Source organism: Anthonomus grandis, chromosome 1, assembly GCF_022605725.1.
Source record: "Anthonomus grandis grandis chromosome 1, icAntGran1.3, whole genome shotgun sequence".
NCBI lineage: Eukaryota > Metazoa > Arthropoda > Insecta > Coleoptera > Curculionidae > Anthonomus > Anthonomus grandis.
Genome location: NC_065546.1, coordinates 10,558,058 through 10,570,340, shown reverse-complemented (window position 1 = coordinate 10,570,340; position 12,283 = coordinate 10,558,058). Strand labels below are relative to the sequence as shown.

Sequence of the window (12,283 nt, the reverse complement as noted above, 5' to 3'; positions counted from 1 at the left end):
GACTTGTTCTAAAATTTGAGTATTTTTGTAACATTTTATCAATCTAAAATCAATCATAAATCTTTTCTCCATAAATTTCAAATAATTTTAGTGTTTGGTGCGAAATTACTGCTTATATCAAAAAGGAGAGGCAACTTTGACTTCGTAGATTATCTTAAATTCTCAATTAAAGATATGCCATATGACTTCTTTTACCTATTTGAAGTAGTATTCAAGAAAACTTAAAAAAAAATCCAATCCAGCCCAACCCGACATATAAGTTATTTTTATTTATTGATTGATTTATTTACTCATACAAACACCAGAATAATAATTAGGTGTAGGAGGGCTTACTGGATCAATAAAATTAAAATTAGGAAGCTTAATTAATAGATTAATAGATAAACGCATTCTATTTATAGGAGAACACCGTTATATTGAGCCAAAAGAGCCTTTCTATTTTTAAATTGACTAATGAATATATTATAGATAAAAAGTGTGCCCTTAAAATACCGGTTTTTTATTTAGACTTGTTTAACCAAACTCTAACAATATACACAAATGTGATCCTATAAAACGGTATTTACTGTATTTTCTTAAATTCAAAAATAATAAAAATAACTTAGTAAATCTGGGTTATCTTCAAACAAATTTTCTTTTTACTTGACTCCCAAATTCAGGTACCTTAACCCCAGTACTGCTAAGAATTTAAAATTTTATATCTGTTTAATGCAGTCATTTGACTTTGGTATTCTTTGTTGCACAGATATTTGTAAACTACGTTTTTAAACATTAAAAACGGAAGTGATTATTAAAATTACTTTTTTTACAGAAATAAGCCATGTTCCTCTGACGACCTTTTCCCGATTGCAAGGTGTAAATGTTTTATCTATTTCTAATATAAATTAAAAAAAGTTTCGTTCTTAAACCAATAAATGTATTCGATCTATATTACTTGCAAGTGTTAACTTAAAAAAAACTCCTCTATTAACGTTCTGTATACCACCGGAAGCAGTATGTAGGATTATCCTGGTTTCCATCAATCGGTCAATGGTCATGACTCGGTCAATGTTTTTAATTCTTTCGAACTTGACAGAGTTGATATCGCGAGGATTTCGGTCTTTTTTTTTAGTTGCGGGGATTCACATAAAAGGTGACGTCGCAATACATCCTTTGTAAGACAAGGCCTTAATTATTAATTGACTTAGAAATAACATTTACACCACAGTCAAGTTGATTATAGAATCTTTTTTTTTTTTGGGCAACTCAGACTAGACGAAGAATTTCAATGTATTAGGATTTGCATCAACTGCTTGTAAAAAGTGTATATAAAATAAAAGATATATTAAATTATAAACAGAAAGCTGCTTCAAAATATAATAACATGCTCTCTAATAATATAAGAAAAGTTTAGTTCTTTTTAAGGGTTAAATAAGAACTTATTTTTCGATATTTTTAACAAATGTTTTTAATAATTTAGTTAATATCGAATAAAAAATACTATCTCGATGGCTTTATAGCTCTACCATCGCCTATCCGCCCATTTTGCCTCTTCTTCTGAGTATACCTCAATGATCGCATGTCCAAAATAGAACCAATTTATCCTTAATACAAGATTTTTTAAGTTATTAATATAAATATTTAAGTGTTTTAAATTTAAAATAATAAACTTATTTTAAATACAAAAACCGCGTAGCTAAAAAGTATCAAAATATTTATGAAGATAACCAGTTCTACATTACAAACTTCACTGTGTGTTCTGGCCAGAGGAACGATACTTGCTACTCAAATAAAGACTCGGTCTCTTAAGGGATTACCCCGTTTAAAAATAAAAAAAATTGAATATTTTGTGATCAATGTCTTTTTCGTCTGGGATTATGTCACTGGCCTGCGAGATCACCCGATCTAACTATTCTTATTCTAGTTTTTCCTATAAAGAACTAGAGGAAACAGTTTCAGAGTTAAAAAAATCTGAGATGATGTCGATTGTTTTGTTATTTAAGATAATTTTCCAATATATTTTGAATTACTATGTAAGTGTTTGTTAGAATGTGCACCCGTTTGTCACCAAAAAAATGTTGTTATGTACATATTTTGCATATAGTTTTCCTCTTTCTATAGTTTGTCGAAAAAATATTTAATCATCTTTGACCTGTTTTTCGATAAAGAATAATTTCATGTTACTATCTGCGTCTGTCATTATTTTAGTGATAACTGGGTATAATTTAAATACATTAATTTACTAATATTTATTATGTAAAAGCTGCCTGTACCACGTAATACACACCCCACAAAAATTATCGCATCACTAGTATTTTACACGTCTACCAGAAAACATCGAGTAGCATAGATTGCAATTTGCTAGAGAACACGCAAATTGGAATATTCAAGATTGGTCCAATATTTTATTCACGGATGAATCAAGATTTTATCTATATTTATCAGATAGGCGTGTACCAGTATATCGGCGACATGATGAACGGCACGATCAGGTTAATTTTTGTCAAACTGAAAGCTTTGGTGGTGGCTCTATCATGGTTTGGGGAGGAATTTCTTTTGAGGGTCGCCAGTACCAGTGAATGATGGAAGACTAAATGCTGACAGGTACATAACCGATATCCTAGAACCCCATGTAGTGCCCTATATGCCATATATCGGTGATAATTCTGTGCTAAGGCATGAAAATGCTCGTCCACACGCTGCTAGAGTTGTTCGGCAATACTTAGAAGAGGTCGAGATACCCACGCTAAATTGGCCTGCACGCAGCCCGGATCTTAATCCGATAGAACATGACTAGGACCATCTAGGATGGCAAATTCAGCAACATCCAGCACCAATAAGAACACTAGATGATCTTCAAAATGTTCTTTTTGACTTCTGGGCAAACGTGTCGCAAGAATACCTCCAGAACCTGTTTAGAAGCCTTCGAAGAAAAATGGAAGCTGTAATTAGAGCCAGGGGCGGTAACACACGCTATTAGAAATTCATTGGCTTAAATGCAAAGTTCTTTTTTTTTTTGTATACATGTTATGTAGAATTGTTTTGATTTTGTATGTTTTGGTAAATGAAAATGTTTGTCCTCTGTAGATTGAATTGATTTAAAATAAATGTTGCAAAAGTCGTATTATTTGGTGATTAATTATCAATATCAATAAAATCTTAAAAAACAGGCAAACAAAATATTTAAGAAATAATAAGTGATGCGATAATTTTTGTGGGGTGTGTATTTGAACAATTTTCAAAAAATATTCTAATTACTTTGGATACGACAACTTACGATTAAAGTTTATATTGAGCATTATTTACCCTGCGATAGGCATTTATTTCATTTGCGTTTTCATAAAATAATATTATTAAGTCATATAATCAAATTATTTCTAAAAAACACCTGCAGATAGATATAGAACGCCATATTGCAAAACTAGTAAAAATTTATTAGAGAATTAGAAAAATTCTAATATACAACATATTCTATTTAGGAAAAAATATTGGTACTACTTTTTTAATAAAAGCGACAACGTCCCAATACTGAAAATATCTTATAGACTTATTATTACCTCGTTACTTATTAGTAACTTATGCTCATCCATATAGCTCAAATGTACATCAATCACCCTACGAGTTTAATTAAAAAATGAATTGATTATATGTTAATGTTCCACTCCTAATCCAGAGGCCGATTTCACCAAAGCATCCTTTACCACAAAGAAAAATAAAACTGACACTTACCATTGCTGCACACCTGTCCCAACACCAGCAGAACCAGAAAGGTCAAAAAATGACCGGCCGGATATTTCACCATTGTCGAATCTGGCCTACCTGGAGATTAAAAAGAAAAAAAATATTTTTTACCATAAAAGAACCAACTCTGGCAGCGGCGGTGGTGGAAGGAACGATTTAATATAATAGCAGTTCCAAAGAATTATCTTTATTTTATTATTTATATCACAGAATCACGTAAGTTTGCTACTTATCACTATAGTTTAGTTTAGTTACTACAACGAGTAGAGAATCACAGGAAGATGAATGTTGTCTATAGCACAATTATAATTTAGCTAACAGGATATAGTGTTCTTTTTTCTATGGTTTGATATATTATTTATATAAAATTTCATGATAATTTTGCGTAGACGAATTAAACAAAAAGTTACACGAAATTAACGAGTTCTCCATTTATATTTAAGTTGGCTAATTTTATAGGTATGTAGTTAACATTTTCTCTGTTCAGATAAGTACCTAAAAAATTATAAAAAATTATTGAATTATTGTGATAAATCACATTTTACTAAATTTGTTATGTCACTATGTGAATCAATTGCTCTTGTTTTCAGCAAATTTAGGTAAAAAAGCAGGAGCAACTGAATAAAAATACCAAATATTTCAGTTTACTAAATATAACATTTGTCAACTATAATATACAGGTTCATATTTCTAAAAAACTAGCATAAAAACATTGAAAAAAATACTTTATTTAAGACCCTAAGAGCTTTTAGGAGATAAAATGCCTTGTATTGGATTTATTACCCAATTTATAATATTTGAAGGATGTATTGAAGAATGTGAATTATGTTTTAACAGGATACCAAGATCATCACTATAGCTTCCTACATACAGGATCTGTTATATTTTTTTTTAACATTTTCTGCTAACTAACATAAACGTGCCTGTTTTGTTTAATTGACTTTGATGCATAATTTAAATGGACATGTATTTTAGTGTTAAGGGTTTTTTGTCCTATATACTGTCAATTCTGAGTATCAAAAAATATACAGCTTCAAACATTTTCTAGATACTGACATGAGACTTTTTATATTTAGTTGATTGCAAAATTTTTTACACATAATTGTAGCTAATATTCTGTAGTTATTTCTAAAAATTGTATGCATAACTTAAATGGATATAAATTTCAATTTCCATTTTCAAAAAATTATAGTAAAATATATTTTAGTTAGGTATATTGAGTTTACTTGTACTTTATTTGATCAGATTAACTTATCCTTAGTTTCACAGACTTCATTATTTCATGCATGCCTTAAAACGGTGCAAACAGATTCAACATAAACTTTTGAAATTTGTATCACAGTTATTCTGAGATACTTTAAGAAATTTTGATTCTTTGTGTATTTTTAGATTTGGCCAAAGCATTCGACACGGCTGATCATACTATCTTATTAGACATTCTATATAAGAGTGGTATTAAGTTGATGATGTGTAATTTGTTGGTGAAATTACATATTTTGCAGATGATTCTTGTATAATCTACAAGAGTACGTTCCGGAAAGCTTTAAAAAAGGAATGTGAGACCAACTTGGTTATTATTTTTAAGTGGTATAACAATCGGAAACTTTCTCCACACAGAAACTACGAATTCTGACAAAACATTCTTTATGCCCTTTGGGCGTTACGCTGACTCATTTATTGTAATTCTAGATCTAAATTTAAAATTAAGTCATCACGTTACATACGTATGACATAAATAAGTTAAGATCATACATAAATAAATTTAAAGAACTTATAAAATACTTTGACCACTCTTATTTGAAAATAATTAAGTTTATTATTAAGTATATTATTAAATAAAAAAACACAAAATCATTATATCTAGCAATTGTTCCAGATTTGTACTCATGTTTCCAATTTGAACTACTTCTCTAATGTTACTAAATATGCCCTACCTGGACACTTCCAACATATATAAATTTAGACGTTTTTACATGGCTTTGGGATTTACAGATTTTATAATTCAGCCAGTATTAGATCAATTTTATCACGTAGCTTTTTAGTTTATATATTATGCAGATCCTTCTTATCCTTGTTTTAGATTTTAAATTATATTTAAATCTATGTTTATAATTTAAAATTGTCAAATTTACTTATTTTATGCATTTAAATATTTTTTTAATAATAAGTTAAAGATCTGTCAGTTATTTGTCGAATGTTTTATTTAAATTTGAATTTGGAAAAAAGGAGAAAAGATTTTCATATAAAAAACTTATTACCCAAATTTCATTAAATTTATGGGCAAAATTCAAAAAAATTTATCACTTAACTTTCAGACTGGGAAAACTTAAGTGTAACTAATTTTTTTAAGGAATCTGTTAATTAATCATTTGCCATTATTCATGAGACACTCTGATAAAGTAACCTCTATTTTTGTCAGAAAATCTGTAGCTTCTTGAAAAATATGCATGGCCAATTAATAATTTATAAAACCAATAATTAATTATTATTAAATTCCTGATGTGTACCACTACAAAAAAATAAATTAGATTTACCTTTATAAAAAAATTTTTTATTTATTTTTTTTTTGTTGTATTTTGTCTTATGTTGCAGTGATTTAAAAATAGTGATTTTTTGTAAAAACAAATTTTAAGTATCTGATATTTAAGTCATCCTCTCAAAATAGTATCCATTTAAATTATGCATGTATTATTACTTCCATATTAATCTAGTGAACTGTATTATTAGTGTGGATACATAATATGCAGTCTCTACCAAATTAAAATCTTAACGTGCTACATTTATACTCTATATTCTACCACTTAAGGAGTCTAGTGACAATCACTTGGTTCTTAAAAAGTCACTGGCACAAAACAAACACACCAACAAAGCCACATTTCCTCAGCACAAATCCAACTTTTTACACCGACTTATTCTTATTTTACTCACACCCCACACGTGCGTAATGAGTGAGACGAGAACTCGTGAGTGTTAGTGATCGCGAAAGTCCGACGCGACGCTTGAGTCCCACGTCAAGCATAACATGGCCACTACTACTATCCCTTCGTCGAAGCGGCGTCTCGACGCCGACGGTTTTGGGTCTTCGGCGGCGCTGCGCGTCGCAAATACCGGACGCCAGATCGCGGACGCTCTCCTGTTAGCTGACTTTTGCCGCTAGCTTGGTTTGGCGCGCTCTTTGGTTCACTATTTTTGTCTTGTTAATGAATGGATAGAGACAGTTCGCGTGGTATTTTGCGTGCGAATACCTCTCTTGCTGGATATTTTTTTTTGTGTCGTGACGCTCTTTGTGATTACAGGACGTAGGGACGATTAAACTGTGACAAAAATAGTGATTGGAAGTAAGTACCCTTTTTTTCTTTACTACTTTTCTTAACTTAACGTCGTTGAAGAAGTACATAAAATATAGAAATATAGGGGCTGTGCTTACCAAAATAATTTAGAGGCTCTCATTTAGAAAAGTCCATAATATTCGAGGTAGACATCAGTATAATTTTTAATTTTTTTTTACCGAAAAATTCAGACCTAAGGACAAATGACTAAGATTAATAAAGGGAGCCTGTACAGGCTGTCCCATTTTGGGTACTTTTGTAGGGCATCTCCGTAATTTTTTAGTGTGAACAGGATTCGGTTTTCGCGATAATGTGCCACTTTTTTATGATCCTAAAGATGCCGTTAATAAAATAATCTTAGCCCTCTTAGTTTTTAAGGTACAGAGCAAGGTAAGAGCATCTTTTGACTTATTCTGACATGTGTTTTCCATCACTTATTACCAGAAAGTGACACTAACTTTTTTATTTTAAATAGGAAAATTGGTATATTATTATGTATTATGATAGAAAATCATATTCTAAAAATGATGCTGCATTTGTTACTTTTTGTTTCAGACTCATAAAAAAAATTATTTTTCTAAATTTTAAATCAGGGTGCCATGTACGCGTTAAAACTTTTAATTTTTGATTATGAAATGAACACTTTTGAAATGAAGATTATTTTCCAACAATTTTATATAATAATTTTTAAATTAATTAATAAATAAGTTAAAAAATTAACGAATTCAATAAATTCATTAAAAATAGCACATATGGCTTTGATTTAATCAATCAAAGAGAAGGCTTTGTAGTGACATGCCTGCTTATTATTTTTTCAACTTACATAGACCTTAACACACACACGGTAAATAAAAAGAAAAAATATCAGAAGAAATGACCACTTTCTCGTCTAATGAAAGTAGGTATGCGCAGGAATATAACGTACGGGATATCAACTTTTTTTCATTAGTAAGCATTTAAAATATTAGTAAACACTAAAATTCTTTAAAAAAAAATTAAGGCAAATTTATTTAATTAACAAATAACAATTGCGCTTGATAAGATGTCATATATTATGTCAATTGAAGAATGCGTCGAAATGCGGCTCCTATGGTATTTTTAAGAATTAAATACGTTTATTTATGTGATTTTGTTTTTTTCTTTTTCTTCTTCTTATGGACTTATTTATCAGCCGATTTAGAAAATAATCATATTTAATTATTGGGAAAAAAATGTGTTATTTAAAAAAATATAGGTAAACAAATTTCATTTCAGTAAAACAATTTCAAATGTCCAAAATTGATAGTTTGGACATTTGAAATAGGCGTGTAAAGGAAAACGTGTTAAAAAAAGCGAAAACTTCTTTTTGGTGATTACTTGATTAAAAATTAAATCTTTCAACGCATTTATGGCAACCCATTTTAAAATTAAAAAGAATCATTTTTTCTATGACTATGAGACAAAAAGTAACAAACGCTAGTATATTTTATATAGAGTATTGAAAATTTTGAAGTGGAAATATAATTTTAAAGTGTAAAAAGTGTATTTTAAAATATAATTTTAAGCAAGCTATTATGGCTATGAAAATCGCTAATATCGTTATAAGTTTGTACTTGTCAGATAACTAGAAAAAAGCGAGCCGTTTTGATAAGATAATTTCTCGTTTAAAAGCAAATTTAGTTAAGCTCAAATCATTTGCTCACCCGTATCCTAAAACATACAAGCAAAGAAAACAGGGAAAAAAAAGAGATAAGGGTTTTGGCATATACACGGTGTTCGAAAAATAGATGGAAATATTTTAATGGGTATAATGGATATTTTAATGGGTATAACCACTGGCAAAACAGTTTCATATAATTCCACTATATGAATATAAATATGGATGATACTTATACTTTTTCAAGATCCAATAAGAGCCAGTTCTTGGCACGCCAATTTTCTTCTAAATTTTTCTACATGAGAATGAAGGTGTTTCTATACAGAGTGTTCGAAAAATAGACGGAGATATTTCAATGAGTGACGCCTTGTAAAAAAATATGAGAAAAAATTTCTATAAACATGGGTCCGGAAATGCATAGTTTTCAAGATAAAGGGTGATAAATTTTTTTATTAATATAAAAAAAATATGTACTCGATTTTTTTGAAATTTAGCAGTATTACTTGTTCTATTAAGAGGCTAATTTAGCCCTAATTAGATTTAAATTATAAGGTTTAGTGGCGTCCCGGGGAACATCTTAGCAAATATTATTGCCAAAAAATGTACGCCACTGCCTTTTTTTAACTTTAATATTTGTTGTTTAATTAGGCATTTAAAAATAAAACTTTTTCACCTCTTGTATTTTTTTCGTATCTCACTTCGTTTTCGACAATAAAAATAAATACCGTTTTATTGCATGTCACTGGACAAAATTGGTTTTTTAATTTTTGGTAAAAAAATCACGGGAAAAAACATTTCTGCATGGAGGCTTGATATTGACAAGTGTCAGTTCTCCTAGAAAAATAATTAATAATAATAAAAAATAATATTAAAAAAAAAATTTATCATACAGACACAGGCTGTGCATTTCCGGACCCATGTTTATAAAAACTTTTTCTCATATTTTTTTACAAGGAATCACCCATTGAAATATCTCCGTCTATTTTTCGAACAACCTGTATAGAAACATCTTCATTCTCATGTAGAAAAATTTAAAAGAAAATTGGCGTGTCAAGAACTGGCTCTTATTGGATCTTGAAAAAGTATAAGAGGTATCATCCATATTTATATTCATATAGTGCAACTACATATATGAAACTGTTTTGCCAGTGGTAAAAGGCAAGCGGAAAGTCTGCATTATTTGTTTGAGAACAGAAGGACGCTTCAAGGTTAGACTGCCATGTTTTAGTTTGGCAGGCAAATACTTTATAGGATTTTTGAAGGAGACTAGAAATCATTGAGAAAGTTTTTCCACAACAACTCGAAAATATTCCATTAGCTCAATGTAATGCTGTTAACCTTCAGCACGATGGTGCACCAAGTCATCACTCTAGGCTCCCAAACATTTAGCCTTTCAAAATGTGCAAAGAAGACCAATGTATGCCAATATAGCATTAGGGAAAATCTCCGTGATTTTTAACATCACCTCTAAAAATTATTTTTTTTCTTTTTTATAATAAAATTATTTTTTGTTTGTTATATTAACACCTTATGCTCTAAAACTATTGTTATAAAAAAACTTAAATGTTTGAAAAGTGCGTTTATAAAAAATACCTATTTGCTAGGTTACCAATTGTTCGTTAGTTATATGTAATAGTATGTTGTTATAATATACCGGGTGGTGCGTCGCCAAGCGGAACAGAGAAAATCCCATGTAAATTTTAAGGGGGTCAATTATTGGCTTCCCTGTACATTTTACAAGAAAAATGTAAGATAACTTTTTGAAGAGACTAATCTGGAAAACCCTTGTGCAAAGTTTCAAAAAATTTTAATAAGCGAATCTTGAATTATTCAATTAAATGTAATTGCAAAATTAGTAAATTTTCGGTTCAGGTAAAACCAAACGGGCACCAGTAAAATGAATATTGTCATTGACGTGAGGAAAAGTGTCAATAAATCAGTGACAGTCGATATTTGAAAACAAGTATGAATAATTCAATCGACGAAAAAATAGCCATAATTAAGTGGCATTATGCGGGAAACAGTTTTAGAGCAGTATCTGAAATGTTTTCAGTTTATTTCCCCACCAAGACCATTCCGTAAAAAAGAAACATTTCTTGTATTCGGCTGTACGTCAGATTTGACAAAACCTTATAACAAATTGTTTGCTCGTGGCTGGTGTCTGGTTTTACCTGAACCGAAAATTTGGTAATTTTGCGGTTACATTTAATTGAATAATTCAAGATTCGCTTATTAAAATTTTTTGAAACTTTGCACGAGGGTTTGCCAGATTTGTTTCTTTAAAAAGTTATGTTACATTTTTTCTGTAAAATGTACAGGGAAGCCAATAATTGACCCCCTTAAAATTTACATGGGATTTCCTATGTTCCGCTCGGCGACGCACCACCTGGTATAATTGTATAACATTGTTATGATATATATTGTATATAATTGTTTTTTATGGCCTACTATTAAACCTTGTATTTAAATTTTAATAGTTGCATTTATTTGCGTATTTTTGAGAAAAAGTGCATACTATTATATATTTTTGAAACGGCAAAGGTAATTTTTTTAGACTAAAAGCTTACAGAATCTTACATTAAAAAAATTAATTTGGTTTATACTTCAAAAATAGTTTTTTAAACATTAAATATTACATAAACATTTTAACATTTAATAAAAGGAATATAAACTACTATATTCTACGAAAAAAAATCTAGAAGATATATATTTTATCTTTTTGATTTGTTGAAAGATAACGAAGATATGAGGAAGGTCCCAAAATGCAAATTTTTTAAAAATATCCTGTATATTCAAAACTAAGAAACCTGAAAATTTTGTTAACGGCATCTTTAGCTTTACCAGTAAAGTAGCACATTGTCACGAAAATCACATTAGGTTAACGTTAAAAATAACATAGATATTAACAAAAGTACTTACCACAAAATTACCCAAAATAGGACACCCTGTAGTATATAAAACAAAATGTTTCGATTTTTGTGAAACTAGTTATAGTTATTTTTTTTAGTGCTCTTAATACCGATCAATTTTCTTTTAATTTTTAAATTAAAATATTAAAATCTTTCCGATATACTCCACTAAATAAACAATCAAATACATTATTATTTACCACAATTTGTACAAAATATACTTTTTAATCTTAACAGATATCAATGTGATCAAGGACAAACAAAGGACATAAACAAACTCCGTAATTATAATATAACCAATTCATAACTCTATAGAAACTATGGACATACTATTATACAGGGTGTCCCGAAATACATCGCAATATTTTAGAAGCCGCATCTTTGTCTAAAAATAAGACAAAAACTTCATATACAGGAATCTTGAAAAGTGAATCGTTTTCATGTTACAGGGTGTTTTATAATTCCTATTGCTGCTGCTTCATGTGAAGTTCGAATGGTTTCCAGGGGGCCATAATATCATTAGTTTGACCTTGAGTGGACGTCTTCAATGTCAAATGAAGGTCAACTTCACTTTTTTGCATAGAAACCTCTATATTTTTTAATAGTATTTGATTAGGCGTTAAAAAATAAGTTACTTTCATCTGACACTTTTTTCATGCGACCTTTCCTCTTCAAGATATTAGTTCTTG

At 29.6% G+C, this 12,283-nt stretch overlaps 1 protein-coding gene across 7 annotated transcripts in view; it reads right to left on the bottom strand.

Annotated features, from left to right (window-relative positions):
• The window catches only part of LOC126744524 (tyrosine-protein phosphatase Lar), a 1,889,525-nt gene that overhangs the window by 780,724 nt on the left and 1,096,518 nt on the right, over positions 1–12,283 (bottom strand). For all 7 annotated transcript variants that reach the window (XM_050451972.1, XM_050451980.1, XM_050451999.1 and 4 more), the window contains one exon: positions 3,709–3,798. In XM_050451972.1, coding sequence (XP_050307929.1) covers positions 3,709–3,781 — 73 coding nt within the window. In that variant the 5' untranslated portion in view covers positions 3,782–3,798. The remainder of the gene's footprint in view (positions 1–3,708; positions 3,799–12,283) is intronic.